This window comes from Silurus aristotelis, assembly GCF_946808225.1.
Source record: "Silurus aristotelis genome assembly, chromosome: 2".
Taxonomy (NCBI): domain Eukaryota; kingdom Metazoa; phylum Chordata; class Actinopteri; order Siluriformes; family Siluridae; genus Silurus; species Silurus aristotelis.
The window spans coordinates 30,164,874-30,181,450 of NC_139575.1; the positions used below are offsets into that span (position 1 = coordinate 30,164,874).

Genomic DNA, 16,577 nt, shown 5'->3' on the forward strand with positions numbered 1-16,577 from the left:
ACCAGGAAAGACTTCAGGGTAGACCAAGGCCAAAATAATAAACAAAAACACTCTTTTAACAAACACTACTTACCTACACAGAAAACCCAAAAGAAATACAAAACACTTCCCTTACTCCCTCACCAAAAACAGGAAACAAACACACACCCAACAGAAATAGCATCCACACCCCTAATACTGGTGAACAAAACAACAAATATGTACATATATTTTACAGGTATAATACAGTGAGTTAATATGGTCAAAACGGGATGGGGCAAACTCAGAGTCAGAACGGGCATAGGTCAGTTACAGGAAATCCCGAAAACTTGGAACAGAATAACGATCAAAGAGAGCATAGACTAAGCGAGCTCCTGAATCCCAGCTTCCCCTCGACTTTATAGGTCACCTCCTGCTGATGTCATCAGAAGGGGCTTTGGTTTACTGGAATGCAGGGAAGACCTGGACTGCAGTCTCGAGATGGCACCTGCACACAACTACACACCACATACAAATACAATACAACCCGCAAAATACTGCTTAGTTAGAAATACTTTGATAAATAAATTAATTAGAGTAACATTCACTCAAAATATTTGAGCTACAACTGCTAAAAGAATTCATTTGATATTACTCTAAAATGTCAAGTATATCAATTTGAAAAATATACCTGGATTTAAATAAAATTGTTTCACGCACCCCCTATCAATATTAAAATGAAGTAAATCCAACAACACATTTTTTCAGTGTAGGATAGCATTTTTTTTATTATTCTATCATTGATTATGAAATATTACTACTTGTGTATAAAAGACAATGCTCTCACACCACAGTAACTCAGCAAACTTTTTGTCCATTATGATCTGCACATCTTTAATCCTAGAGTTATGGTTATAGAGTGTTTGGTGAACTGGGATGTTTGGATGCTGTTGGCCCCCCACTTTCACATGTTCATTCAAGTTTGAGCTGTTATTTGCTACGAATAGATTCTCATTTAAATGTCATTCAGTAAACAGTTAATAATCTAAACAAAAATTTACCTTTAATGAACGGGCTTTTAGTGTCACCCAGATGAGAATGGGCCTTTTTTTTAGTCTGGTTCCTCTTTAAAATTTACTTCAATACTACTAAAGTTTACATCACTATTTATAACCAACATTTTTTATTTATGGTTGGCTATTTTTAATTAATCGTTGACTCTGTCTTTATTATTTAAATTGACCATTATTTGCACAGGTAACAAGTTCATTTAAAGTTTACTTTGTTATGTACTTTGCCCTTCTGAGCCACCGTAGTTAAGGACTATTTACTCAGTCTGAGGTTAATTAATACCTCAACCTGCTATTCATCAAAAAGAAAATCTGTTTTCCTAGACCAGAGATTGGTGATTGTAAATCACAGGCTGAATTCATAACATGCAAACGTGCACAGACTTGCGGAATAATTTGTCCGCAAAGGGCGTGCGCGTGTCCGCTATGCTTCTGCTTCAGTGACCGTGAGGAAACTAAGCTGTTTGCACCTATTTCTATATTGACCCAAATGCGTTCCTCACGATTTTGTGTTATGATGTCAGCGCTACATGAGCACCGATTGGATTGGAGCACCTAAGATGTTAGACTTCACCTGTCTACGAGTGCGCTTCTGTTGCCACTTTCTTCTCTTAAGCCGACGGCAGAGAGACGCAAAATACGCAATTACAATGCCCTACATACTGCTGGAATTGCTGATGGTGGTGGCGTTTGCAGGCACAGTGCATGCAGGTTTGGTGTTCCGCTGTCCAAGCTGCAGTGCCGAGCGACAGGCGGAATGTCCCGCTCTCACTGCTGTGAGCTGTGCCGAGATCGTGCGTGAGCCAGGATGCGGCTGTTGTCCGGTGTGTGCACGCGGAGCCGGAGATCCGTGTGGTGTGTACACACCGCGGTGCGCCAGCGGCCTTCGCTGTTACCCCGAGCCAGACTCAGAGCTGCCCCTCGATAAGCTAGTGCGCGGCCTCGGTCGCTGCGCACACAAAGCGGAAGCGGAGCCCAGCATCGGTAGCGCTGAACTGAGCGGTGAGTGATCCATCCATCCATCCATCCATATATTCGAGAGGTATGCATTGATTAGCTTATTCTGCGACAAGCTTTACTGCACAACTTTTTTTTTTCTTCTATAACTGACACTAACATTTAACATGACGAAAGTACATAGCTATCCAATGCATGTTGACATCCTGGCCAATATTATATGTATATGAATATGTATATGTACATTCATACAGTTGAGGCTCCCTGCTATAATAATAATAATAATAATAATAATAATAATAATAATAATAATAATTTATTATTATTATTATTATTATTATTATTATTATTATTATTATAAAAAACATCATCATTATATTTGATTCCGAAAAGATATCGATTAAAAGCTAAGGAAATATTCAGGTAGGCTACGTTTGTCGCTTAACTCCTAATTTTGCTTATTTGTTGCTAATTTCGACATTTCACGTTTTACCGGAAAAAAACTGCTGGTTCTAAGAAAACTAGTCTGGTTATAAGAAAATACCTGACTTTTGACCTGGACAATTTTTTAAATCATGCCACATTCAACTCAACAGTTTCATGCAAAAAATAGTAGTAGATATTGTTTTCGTTTATTTTTATTTATGCGCACTCTGAAACCGTCTACGCTTTGCTGTTTAAATAAATGCTAATTTCTGTATCAAAACATAGCGATTGATTAACAAGTTGGACTTTGCACTTTGGCCCTGTCTTGCTGTGAATTTTTCGCAGCTATGAAACAATGTCATTATGTATTCAGTATAAGTTTGATCACATTGTACTGTTTCATTGAAATGGGAACAGATGGACATTCTGACTTTTTTGCTGATTATTTTAAACTTTATATAAACATGTCTTACTTTCAGTATAAGACGATGGTGTTGCTGTGAACACTGAAACATTTAAAAAGATTTGTTAAAGACTCCTGGTTTAAAAAAAAAAAATGATTTAGCTTGTTGGGTTGTTCATGTAAACAGGTCTCATCTTTATATAAAGAGGAAAATCTTTGGACAAAACAAAAAAAAGGGTCCCACACACCTGGTATACAGTTTTGAAAATAAAATTACCAAAAAATTAAATAAAATTACGTTTATTTAAAGGTGTAATGAGAAAGGTTGCCCAACTGACCACTAACCTAATCCAAAATAATCACCCAGCTTCTTCCAAGATCAGGTACAGCTGGCATCCCTGCTGGGTCCTTCAGAAACGTGGCTGGGAAACATTTCACTGCACCAGGACTCAGAATACTTGCAAACAAGAAACTCCTTGCAGCAGACACAACACTAACAAGTCACACATGTTATTGAGTTGTGGACATCTGGTGAAAAGGGCTGGGAGTAGAGCAGGAGTTAGAAGAACTTGAGAGCTCAACACAATTTGCAGATACATTATTTTGAACTAAATCCCTTGCATGGATAGATGACAGCTGTTTTCAAGCTGTTTTTACAGGTTGTACACACAGTGTTCACAGAAGGTGCAGGAACCCTGTGGTGTTTGTTAGGAATTTTGGGGCCAAGCACATAGAGTTTAAAGCTCTATTGTTTTTGTTAGATTTTTTCTTTTCATCTTTCAGGGGGGTGGGGGGGATTTATGGGAAAAGTCAGCAACTGATTCATAACTTTTCAAATCCTTTCCAATTCCTCAGCAGCCAATGTGAAGAAGCAAGACTGCATAATGAAATGGCATTAATCTCTGGCCTCAAATTTGTAATGATATGTATGAAATATAAAACCTACTTTTTGCTAAATGATACTAGGATATTTTTGCCAATCTTCTATATATTGGTGTTATATTACTTACTTAAGAGAACCCAGCCATTAGGGAGGCACAAGCCAGTGCACTCCTAGTGCTGGTCCCAAGCCCGGATAAATGGGGAGGGTTGCGTTAGGAAGGGCATCCAGCGTAAAACATGGCAAATCGAATATGCGGATCACAAATAAGAATTTCGAGGCCCGGGTTACAGCAGGTAAACTGATGCACATGCAATGTTAAAATGATAAAGAAAATATAAGATATAAAGAAATGCAATAAAAAAAAAGAATGCTTTTTTAAAATATATATTTACAAAGATGTCTTCTATGAATGATCTATAGGCCTTCATTAATAATATTAATTAGTGAATCTGCCTGCAAATTGGTAACCCCTAATTGCATTCATTACCCCTAAGCAAAGTTCCCTTTGAAAGAATTGTTACAGACCTCATCATGCAATTAGAATGCATTGCACAGTGTTACTTGCTTTGACTGATTGGGGATTTAATCAATCTGCACTAGTGGTCTACATCAGTGCATCAGTAAACAGATGGTCTAAAGGACCTTTTGAATTAATTGCTTAATAATGATCGTCATCATGTTGGGCAGGTAGAAGTATAGTATCTGGGCTTCCACTTTGGCCAGGGATAGGTGCATCCCTGAACTGATAAGATTGCAGCAGTTGTGGTTTCTGGCACAGCTCGTCAAATGTAAGCTAGTCCACGTTAGGGGGTAGTCAACTGTAAGCGAGACTGTTTCCTGGAATGAATTCTGCAGTGGGGGTGTGTCAGTGAGGCTCAGTGATCAAGCATCAGCTATACACAGAGAGGAGGTATGTGGAAAAAAAAGCGGTATGTAATGCCTGTTGATTCTTACTTGTGTCTTACAACCATCTTACTTACGTACATATGTCAGTTTGTTCTTTACTGCCATATCCAGGCAAAAAATGAGCTCTTATATTGTGCAACACACAAACAGTATGAACTTGAATCTTGAAAGCAACAAACTCTGTTCAATTTAATTCAGTTTTATTTGTAACACTTTAACAATGGACACTATCCCAAAGCTTTACAGATATAAATAGAATATGAATATACATGTTAAATTCATGAATTAGTCTCATATTTCCTCCCTAATAACCATAGGCCAGAAAAAGGTCCCTGAACTTATGAGAAAAAAACTTTGAGAGGAAAAAGACTCAAAAGGGAACCCATCCTTATCTGGGTGTCACAGATTATTATTTATATTTAATTATTAAAATAATTATTAATATTATAATTTTATTGATGTTGATGTACCCATTGTGGCCATTGCTGATTATCTTCACAATGTTTATAAAAAAAAGAATTTCCCAAAAGCATTTCTTCTAAAAAACAATTTTATCTTTTTTTTTTTTTGGTCGGGGCATGTTTGTGAACAGGTGAAGTGCTGGCCGCAGAATCAGAACAAACTGAAGTTCCTCCAATCAGAAGGCCCACGAAAGACAGCCAGTGGATGGGCCCTAAAGAGAGCGCTGTCATCCATCACCGGCAGCAAATGAAGACCAAGATGAAGTATATAGCAGAGGACCCCAAGGTGCAACGAACAAAGCTGGTAAATAATTTAAATTTAAAACTAATGAATATAAGCTATATATGTGTGTATGTATATACAGTGGGTACGGAAAGTATTTAGACCCCCTTAAATTTTTCACTCTTTGTTATATTGCAGCCATTTGCTAAAATCATTTAAGTTCATTTCTTTTCCTAATTAATGTACACATAGCACCCTATATTGACAGAAAAACACAGAATTGTTGACACTGTTGCAGATTTATTAAAAAAGAAAAACTAAAATATCACATGGTCCTAAGTATTCAGACCCTTTGCTCAGTATTTAGTAGAAGCCCCCTTTTGATCTAATACAGCCATGAGTCTTTTTGGGAAAGATGCAACAAGTCTTTCACACCTGGATTTGGGGATCCTCTGCCATTCCTCCTTGCAGATCCTCTCCAGTTCTGTCAGGTTGGACGGTAAACGTTGGTGGACAGCTATTTTTAGGTCTCTCCAGAGATGCTCAATTGGGTTTAAGTCATTGCTCTGGCTGGGCCATTCAAGAACAGTCACAGAGTTGTTGTGAAGCCACTCCTTCTTTATTTTAGCTGTGTGCTTAGGGTCATTGTCTTGTTGGAAGGTAAACCTTCAGCCCAGTCTGAGGTCCAAAGCACTCTGGAGAAGGTTTTCGTCCAGGATATCCCTGTGCTTGGCCGCATTCATCTTTCCCTTTATTGCAACCAGTCGTCCTGTCCCTGCAGCTGAAAAACACCCCCACAGCATGATGCTGCCACCACCATGCTTCATTGTTGAGACTGTACTGGACAGGTGATGAGCAGTGCCTGGTTTTCTCCACACATACCGCTTAGAATTAAGGCCAAAAAGATCTATCTTGGTCTCATCAGACCAGAGAATCTTATTTCTCACCATCTTGGAGAACTCCATGCGGGTTTTCATGTGTCCTGCACTGAGGAGAGGCTTCCGTCGGGCCACTCTGCTTTAAAGCCCCACTGGTGAAGGGCTGCAGTGATGGTTGACTTTCTACAACTTTCTCCCATCTCCCGACTGCATCTCTGGAGCTCAGCCACAGTGATCTTTGGGTTCTTCTTTACCTCTCTCACCAAGGCTCTTCTCCCCCGATAGCTCAGTTTGGCCGGACGGCCAGCTCTAGGAATGGTTCTGGTCGTCCCAAACGTCTTCCATTTGAGGATTATGGAGGCCACTGTGCTCTTAGAAACCTTAAGTGCAGCAAAAAATTTTTTGGAACCTTGGCCAGATCTGTGCCTTGCCACAATTCTGTCTCTGAGCTCTTCAGACAGTTCCTTTTACCTTAATGATTCTCATTTGCTCTGACATGCATTGTGATTTGTAAGGTCTTATATAAACAGGTGTGTGGCTTTCCTAATCAAGTCCAATCAGTATAATCAAAAATTTCTGGACTCAAATGAAGGTGTAGAACCATTTTAAGGATGATCAGAAGAAATGGAGAGCACCTGAGTTAAATATATGAGTGTCACAGCAAAGGGTCTGAATACTTAGGACCATGTGATATTTCAGTTTTTCTTTTTTAATAAATCTGCAAAAAGGTCAACAATTCTGTGTTTTTCTGTCAGTATGGGGAGCTGTGTGTACATTCATGAGGAAAAGAAATGAACTTAAATGATTTTAGCAAATGGCTGCAATATAACGAAAAGTGAAAAATTTAAGGGGGTCTGAATACTTTCCGTACCCACTGTATGTATGTATGTGTGTGTGTGTGTGTGTGTGTGTGTGTGTGTGTGTGTATATATATATATATATATATATATTTATTTATTTATTTATATAGGGCAGTTAAAATTAACACATTAATGCAAGTTTATTTAAACTTTTTTACACACATAATTAATGCAGACTGCACTTCTGTTTGACCATCTTTATAAAAATTTTTTTAATACAATTAAAAAAATGACGTCCTTTCTTTACTCAGATATTTTTTTTTAATTAAGCTCCACCGGAAATTTTTTTTTATCACTAAACATGTTTTACTGATTTACCTCAAATCAAACACCAAACTCTGGCATGGTGCACACATCTGGCAAAACATAAAAAACATAACAAAAGTTCTGTTTGGTGTTCTGATGATTTATGTTATTTAAAACACCATAATTACTTTTAAACATTTACAAGAATATTTTTTATTTATGCCGTATGTTTAGCATGGTTTCACTAACAATAAACATGCATTTGCATAAAACATCCATATTTGAACATGCTGATTGATATGTGTAATAAAAACTTGAAAGTATTAAATTAAGGTATATTAAAAACCGATGAAAATGTGTGATTAATCACGAGTTAACTCATGGCAATCATGTGACTAATTGCGATTAAATATTACAATTTTATGCTATGCTATGGCTTCTTTAGCATTTTATGTCCAGAATTTTATGTACAGCTCCAAAAATTTATCTTAAAAGGAGAAAATCATGACAATTCCAGATATCAAAGGGAGTGAATGAATAAAGGATGGAAGGAATGAAGACATTTGTTAAAGTATGCAGAAATAAGTACAACAGTAAAGTAGATCATATCTCTAGAAAATTTTATAGTAAATGTAACACACACACACACACACACACACACACACACACACACACACACAAACTTATATACACATCTGTATTTAAACCAATTTAATTGATTACTTAGTTTAATCAATATAAAAGGTGTATAGCACTGATTTGATTTATTCTAATAAATTTTTATAAATATTTTTATATATATTACACGTATTTGTACCGACATTTTTTGGTACAGGGCTTTCGGTTCGCAAAAATCTTTAAGTGCGGAACATCTGAGTTCAAATCTGAGTCTCCTCGGGAACGTATTAAAGAGCGGAACACAAGTTTGTTTAGTCTCTGCCCCACACCCGGAGTGCATTTTTATTATTATTAAACATAAAAAACACAACAATGCCAGGGGTATAAAGAAACTAGAGTTCATGCAGTGTCACAGTGGCTAAACAAACCAGATTTGTTTACTTTGTTTTGTGCATACATGAAACGGCTAAAGAATTTATAGCACTATTGATTCTTTTGCGTTTTATGTTCAGCTTTAAAAATTTCTCTTAAAAGGAGAAAATCCTTACAATTCCACATTTCAAGGGAGTGAATGAATGAAGGATGGAAGGAATGAAGACATAAGTATGCTGAAATAAGTAGAATAATTAAGTAGATCATATCTTTAGAAATTGAATTAAATTTTTCCTTTTATTTCCTTTTATAAACTTTCTTTTCGGCTTCTCCCGTTAGGGGTCGCCATAGCGGATCCTCCGCACGTTTGATTTGGCACATGTTTTACGCTGGATGCCCTTCCTAACGCAACCCTCCCCAATTTATCCGGGCTTGGGACCGGCACTGAGAGTGGCTGGGGATGGTTCCCTGACCGGGAATCGAACCCGGGTCGCAGCGGTGGGAGCGCTGCATCTTAACCACTAGACCACCCGGGGACCCCTTTTATTTCCTTTTATAATCAATTAATTTATTTTTTTATCTTTAATCAAATAGACAGACAGAAATGCGTTACCATCATGCATTAATAAAATTAGTGCCGTTAAAATACATTTTACAATGATGATTGTAAAACACCAGTGTGTGAGGGTATGGAGAAAGACTCTGGGGGGAAGGCACAATGTCAACTGAGTGACGGTTTCATTACAATCAGTGACGTTATTATAAATTCAAACCCATTTTTGTAGGCTTTTTTAATAGGTTACAATTTTATCATGCTATCTGCTAGTAACTGACTGGATAGAAAATATATCTTTAGGAAATGTTTTAAATGTTTTAATCTTAGACTAATCCTTTGAGTTGTGTATGACAGAGTCGGTGTCAGCAGGAGCTGGAGCAAGTACTTGAGAAGATATCCAAAATGCCCTTCCGAGACAATGATGGCCCTTTGGAGGACCTCTACTCTGTGCACATACCCAACTGTGACAAGAGGGGCCAGTATAACTTGAAACAGGTAAGAGCAAATAATATACAAACGAAACCATTTAGATAAGGCTCAAATTTAAATCCATAATAATGTATAAAAATATAGAGAATTTTAATAATAAACATGTATACTTGATTGCAAATTAATGAATGCTTGCAGTTACACACATTTTGTCCAATTTGCATTATTTTTTAGAGCTTATATTAAAATATATTCAAACAATAAATAGAAAGCAACTTTTTTGCTGATGTTTGTTTAACAGTGTATCAGACCTTACAGGTACCAAGCAGTGATCTCTAAAACTAAATAGGACTCAGGAGAGTTTTAAAGCTGCATTTGCAAGAGGTTTATAGACTATCCCAAAAATAATCCAGTCATTAGTCATTAACCTAACTCAGTAGCTAGGATATATCAAAACAATGAGTAGAATCCAAAGAGTAGTTAAAACATGGCAAGTCAAGTTAAGAGTCAACTTAATTAAACCATCTCATGTGTTTTAGTGTAAGATGTCTGTGAATGGGCAACGGGGTGAGTGCTGGTGTGTGACCCCTCACACAGGCAGACACATCCAGTCTTCCCCAGTGGTGAGAGGTGAGCCAAACTGCAGTCATTACATCAATGCCTTAGAAATGGAGCCACCTTCAGCAACACAAGGCTAAAAGCATCAAACATCAAGTTGTACCTGCTGAGTCGGCATTTAACTTCCCAAACAAGCTACTTGTAGATTTGTTTATGTATGTTAGTTTTTTTTGGGGGGGGGATTGGAAATTAAAATGGGAAACTTGAGTGTCAGTAATTTTAGCCAGCAGACAACAGGGATTATGTCGTATGTTGGTTCATATGTGATATGCAATACTGCAAGCTGGTTTAATAATCACAGGCTTTAAAGTGATCATTTAAACACTTAATCACATAAACCTATGGGTAGCAAATTTTTACATACATTATATATGTGATTGTATGAAGGTCACTGTAGAAAGACAATCTGTACACTATATTGACATCTAGTGGTCATATCCATGGAAAGACAACGTAATTACAACTGTAACTCAATATACGTATAAATGGTTTAATCCTCATACCATTTACTTTAAGTGAATGTATATTCCATTCTGTTTTCTGAATGTAATACAAAATAATGTTCAGTATTTTACATATTTCAAGGTATTATTTAATGTCAAAAGTAAAAAAAACTAAACAATTAAAAAATGCTATTAACTTTTTTGGTTCTGTCTGACCCCAGAGGCCTCACTTTTTTTAAACTACTTTTAATTACTAAAGACACTGTCATGATTGTATATTATACAATGTTTTAAATGTTAATCATATAATATATTGCCAGTCCAAAAAAAAGTCACACACACAAATATTACATTGGACCGTCTTTATCTTTGATAGCGGCACTCATTTGCCATTGCATCCTTTTGATAAGCTTCTGCAATGTCACATTTGTTACCGTCCAGAGTTCCAGAATCCTCGCTGTGCAAAAAGTGTTCTCCAGCACATCCCAAAGATTCTCAATGGGGTTAAGGTCTGGACTCTGTGGTGGCCAATCCATGTGTGAATATGATGTCTCATGTTTCCCGAACCACTCTTTTACCATTTGAGCTAAATCCTGCCAATGCCATCTTGGTATATGCCTGTGCAATCAGTAAAGAAAAAAATCCATTGATGGAATAACCTGGTAAATTTAGTCAGCTGTCCTCTTTCTTTGAGCACCCAACATTGCTGAATTAGACCTGACCAACTGCAGCAGCCCCAGATTATAACAGGTTTGTACAGTAGGCATGATGGGTGACAGTAGGCTTTAGGGGTGCATGATCAGTTCATCCGAGACTCTTCTTAACCTGATGCGCCCATTACTCTGGAACAGGGTAAATCTGGACTCAACAGACCACATGACCACCTGCCATTGCTCCAGAGTCCAATCTTTATGCTTCCTAGCAAATTGAAGCCCTTTTTACACGAACACGATCATTCAGGATTTTTCCAATTTTAGTAGTTTCAGCAATCTCTTCAGATATTGTCTTTGCTTGATGCATGCCAATAATTTTAACACTTCTTCCACGACCACAGGATGTGTCTTCCAACATGGTTGTTTAAGAAATTAAAAGCTTCTCACTTAGGGTTAAATAACCTGTTTTCAGCTAAAACATAATCATCCATGCAGTAATTTTCCAATGGGTTAAACTTACCTATTTTCTTAGATAAATCCAGGTGGTGACTTTTTTTTTTGGATGGGCAGTGTATATTAAACCTGATAATTCTTAACATCTTAACATCCCAAGAACCACTGGTGTTAAACATTTTAGATTTTAAAAATGAAAATGTAAAATATGTATTTTTTATTGTGAACTAATTCAGTTTTTTACTTATTGAATAGTTGTATATATTAAGGCATGCACTTAAAATTCTTAATATTTATACATAAATTGCTGTTTGTTTGTTTATACATAAAAAGCTATATTCTTTCTAAATTCCCGTAAAATTGGAAAATATTTTATGTGAAAAAAGGGATTATGCAGTTTGTGATGTTTAAGAAAACATTGGGTATAGTTTACATAAATATTTTTTCATGAAAATGTAATTGCTCAAATTAAAATGTATTTTAACACATTCTAATTACTATAATGAATTATGCGAGTGTGATCAATTGTTGTCTTGCAAAGCACTCTGTTTAATCCCTTCCATTTGAGAGTGAAGGATATGGTTTTTATAAGTTTGATATCAGTTTGATACAAGTTTTTATAACTGGAAAGTGTTAGATATACAAAATCAAATTGTGTTCTTACAATTCAGTCTTGTGAAGTTCATATGCAAATTAGAATAAAAAAAAATCTCAACTTCTTGTTCCCCAAAACCCAGAATTAGGAAATAGGACACAATTACAAGACATTGTATTAGGAATGTTAGTCAGGGCTATTAATGTGTGAGTCCAGGTGTGTGCAAAAAGTTATCATATGAGCATTAAAATGCTGATGGGTAATGTTAAAATACAAATTGGCCATGGTGTGATGGATGCTGTGGAGGATTCTGGGTGTTACTTTACAGTACATGCTACTACATAATTTCATGTTTTCCATATGCATAAATATAAATACAAAGCATCATATAATTACAGTAAAGACAAGTAACTATTTAAATAAAAACAGAATTGATGTATAAACTGCTGCACTGCATATTTTCTTGTGTCTTAATAGGTGTTTGACCATCACAAGTTTCCAAAATTCAGTTTTGCATGTGTTGAAATGTTTTGCGGGAAGACCAAGTGCTATACACCTGCAGCTAATGCTTATGTAATTTTAAGTGATTTTATTATTATTAATTTATTATTTAAAATAACAATCATGGCAAGAGGTACATGCTAATGGAATCAGAAACTATGCTCCAGATTACACAGACAACAAATAGATACCTTTTTTTTATATTTATGCTTACAATCGTAGATATCTATATTTGAATAAATGTTTTTCACAAAAGAGACATAAAAAAACTGAATAAACTTTTGTTCTTTCATTTAAATGAAATTTCACTTACATTTTATTTCCCAGCCGTGTGTACATTAAAATGCATATGCAAAAAAGACACAGATTTTCAAGAGAACCCAGACCACACGTACTCGTTTGTATTTTACAATATGTAATTAAGTATTGTTTTCCAATTATTTACAGTATCTGCTAAAAGTTTGTGGACACCTGACATCACAATGAAATCATGGCTTTCCATAAAAATTACTTCAAAGTTTCAGCCACACAACTGAATATAATTTTCCAGTATGACGGTGCCCGTCATGAAACAAGGTTTATGAAGAGATGGTTTGCCTAGTTTAAATTATACAAATACAAGTAATCTGCAGAGAACTCTGATGTTGAGGTCAGGGTTTTCTGCAGATTACCTGTATTTGTAAAATTATTATCTTCAAAAGAGATTCATATCTTTGGGATGAACTGGGACACTGACCCACGCATCCCAAGCCTCTTCACCAAACCTCACTGCCTGCCCTTACGAATGCTTTTGAGGCACAATAGGAAAATCATCACAGGAGCAATGGAAAAAATCTTTCTAGAAGAGCTATTGTAAGAATAAATAGGGGCTAACCTGGAATGGGATGGTCAAAATTGGGTGTGATGCTTAGGTTTTATGAACTTGTGCCATATAAAGTAGCAAGCACTTAATAAATGCCACCATTTTAAATTTAGCTTATGTTTGTTGGTTCTGTCAAATTTAACAGAAACTATGAAATGATTGCATACAATGGTTGCATTAAAATCATGTAATGGGCACCTAGCATTGAATTTCTTCTACTTATACTGGGGTTATTTGCCAGCAGTCACTGGTTAATGATGTCATTAATGTTTGCAATGCAAAAATGACTGAATTGATAAAATAAATAATTATCACTTATTACTTTCTATATGGATAATCTAGAATTTCGTTGCTCTAATTCAGGGGTGTCAAACTAAAATTCACAAAAATAAAAACTGGGACGAAGTCACGTGCCAAACTCAAATTTTATTTTAAAATTGACTGCAATTGTTTTCCTTCTCTCCAGATGTGTAATGTTGAACCTTTCCATATGGAAACAAACTTCAGTTTTGCGTAAACATTAAATCTGGAACAACCAAAGTTTAATAAACACATGAGAAATTAAATTTCAAATAAAACACACATCAGTGGTATTCGTTTCTTATTATGTCTCTCTCTATTTATAGCCTTTCAAATTCCTTTATAATAATGTAAATCTTTTTTTCACAGGCCAACAACAAAACAACTAAAAAAATAATAATAATTTCCTTAAATAAAAAAGGCAATCTTTCAACTATTAACAGTCCATGCCATGGAGTAGAAAAAGTGCATAAAGACAGCATGCATTCAAGCTCTGATTTACTTTGATTGGTTGAAGTCTGCATCATGTCTGGGTTTAGGCTCTGAGCTGATGAAATCATCAGGATAGAGTGAAGGTGTTCATCAGTGAGACTCCTGAGTGGGGTTTTTGTTCATCTTCATTAAAGAGAACAGTTGTTTAAACAGATATGTGCTGCTGAACATAGAGAGCGTTTGAGCAGCTTGGACACGGAGTTGAGCAGTGTGTCGGGGAGGAAACGTGGAAACTGTGCAACACACACAGCGTTGTACTTTCACTTGAGCGTGTCACTACACTGGAGTTCAATCAGCTCCATTTGGAGGTTGGTTGGTGCGCTTTCCACGTCAACCACAAACGGCTTACTGAGCAGATCAAATCTGCATTTCTGGGTTCCAAAGTCGGTAAATCGCGGAGTAAATTTAGCGCTGAGTTTTTCAGCGGTCTTGACTGACGCACCAACGCACTAACAAAGCATTCTGGGATTTCTAATACACATTTGATATAATCTCGCGGGCCAAATATAATTACACCGCTGGCCAGATTCGGTCCTGACACCCCTGCTCTAAGTCAAATGCAGATAAAAAAGTAGTGCGATAAGACATTTTTTAAGAATTATAAAAAAACTATTGTGTGCGTTTGTGTACGTTTGTGTGGGTGTGCGAGAGAGCGTAACAGAATGTGTGTCTGATTTGTGTGCATTTCTGCTGCTTTGTAAATTAATAAATGAAATGATTGATGTTAACCATTTGAATTGTATTTTATTCTTTTTATATTACAATTGTCTTACCCAGTTCATCAACTTAATTTTGTGCCATTCTAACCATACCAGTTAAATTACATGCAAAATTATCAGTTTAAATCAGTATGGTAATTAGTAAATTTTGTAAATGTTTTACAATAGCTGTCTAACTCTGTATGGAACTGTGACTGCATGGTTTATAAGGCAGGGCATTCATTTTGAACAGTGGACAGGTTTAACTAGAGGTCAACCGAAATAGGTTTTTCTCTGGCTGATATTTAGAAATCAGGGCAGCCGATGGCAAATATGTGATGCCGACTTTTTTTGCTCAATATGGTTTGCCGATATTCTTTTTTTTTTTCCTTCATCTCATAAAATCAATTAGGTTTAGTTTTGTTCTGCACTGTTTTGCTCTGGTCAGACGGCGTCATCCGTTTTTCAGCTGATTCTCATGTGGAAAAAAAATGGTACACTCTTGTTGTCATTCTTGCTCTGGTCTTAGCACCTTATTAGACATGATTTAGAAAAGCTACGCGTATCCGTTAGTGTAGTTAGAGTACACCCCTCATATTTCAGCAACCAGTTTAGTATATCTTCTCAATAATATAGAATTGAAACTTGGATATATTTTAGAGTAGTCAATGCACACTGTATAGCAGTTTAGATTTACTGTCCTCTAAAAATAACTCAACATACAGCCATTATTGTCTAAATGGCAGTGTCCAAGTGAACATGTGAACATGTCAAAACTGTGTCCAAAGTGTCAATATTTTGTGTTAGCACCATTGCTATCTAGCACTGCCTTAAACCTTTTGGGCATGGAATTCACCAGAGCTGCACAGGTTGTTGCTGGGATCCTCTTCCACTTCTTCATCACAGAGATGTTGGATGTTAGACACCTGGCGCTTCTCCACCTTCCACTTGAGGATGCCACACAGGTGCTCAAAAGGGTTCAGGTCTGGGGACATACTTGGCCACTCAATCACCTTAACCTTCAGCAAGGTAGTTGTCATCTTGCCAATGTGTTTGGGGTCATTTAAATGTTGGAAAACTGCTGTTTGGCCCAGTTTCTGAAGGGAGCACATCATGTTCTGCTTCAGAATGTCACAGTACATGTCATGTTTGTTCCGCAAGGATCTGTCTTAGGCCCACTGCTTTTCTCTTTATATATGCTGCCTCTGGGTGAAATTATACATAAACATTGTATTTGTGGATAGTGTATGACAATGGATGCTTAATAACTTTCTTCTGCTCAACTCAGATAAGACGGAAGTACTTTTACTAGGACAACATGCAGCTAGAAGCAAACTTTCCGATTACGTAGCATCTCTGGATGGTGTTTCTGTTTCAGCGTGTACAGCAGTAAAAGACATTGGTGTGATTATTTCTACTCTTTCCTTTAAGGCTCACGTAAACTTTCCTTTAAAGCTCACGTACACTAAGGGTGTACTCACTTTTATTGATAGCTATTTTGACAATAATGGCTAGATGTTTTCAGATGACAGTAAAATCTATATTGCTATACAAGCTGCATATTGACTACTCTAAACAACTCTAAAATATATCCAGGTTTATTTACATAGTATTGTCCCCTGAGAAGATATACTGAAATGGTTGCTGAAATGTGAGGGGTGTACTCACTTTTGTGAGATACTGTATGCACATATATACAGTTGTGTTCAAAATAAT

General features: G+C 36.4%; 2 protein-coding genes and 1 long non-coding RNA gene across 3 annotated transcripts in view; 2 read left to right on the plus strand and 1 right to left on the minus strand.

Moving 5' to 3' along the window:
* Positions 1 to 16,577, plus strand: part of wbp4 (WW domain binding protein 4) — a 218,884-nt gene that overhangs the window by 122,678 nt on the left and 79,629 nt on the right. The gene's annotated exons all lie outside the window — the stretch shown is intronic.
* Positions 975 to 12,451, plus strand: igfbp2a (insulin-like growth factor binding protein 2a). The gene is made up of 4 exons (XM_083534396.1): positions 975 to 2,030; positions 5,196 to 5,368; positions 9,172 to 9,312; positions 9,786 to 12,451. Exons 1-4 carry the CDS (start codon positions 1,559 to 1,561, stop codon positions 9,942 to 9,944), a joined length of 945 nt encoding a protein of 314 aa, XP_083390522.1. The 5' UTR covers positions 975 to 1,558; the 3' UTR covers positions 9,945 to 12,451.
* On the minus strand, positions 11,269 to 15,341 carry LOC310722380. The gene is made up of 2 exons (XR_014532357.1): positions 14,705 to 15,341; positions 11,269 to 13,723 (listed from the first exon to the last, which is right to left on the minus strand). It is a non-coding gene; the product is annotated as an uncharacterized lncRNA (long non-coding RNA).

Bases quoted from the DNA above. Each gene is read 5' to 3' on its own strand.
- igfbp2a (XM_083534396.1), top strand. From the start codon at position 1,559: ATGAGCACCGATTGGATTGGAGCACCTAAGATGTTAGACTTCACCTGT. The intron at 2,031-5,195 runs GTGAGTGATCCA...GTTTGTGAACAG, and splicing joins CGGTAGCGCTGAACTGAGCG to GTGAAGTGCTGGCCGCAGAA. The intron at 9,313-9,785 runs GTAAGAGCAAAT...CATGTGTTTTAG, and splicing joins GCCAGTATAACTTGAAACAG to TGTAAGATGTCTGTGAATGG.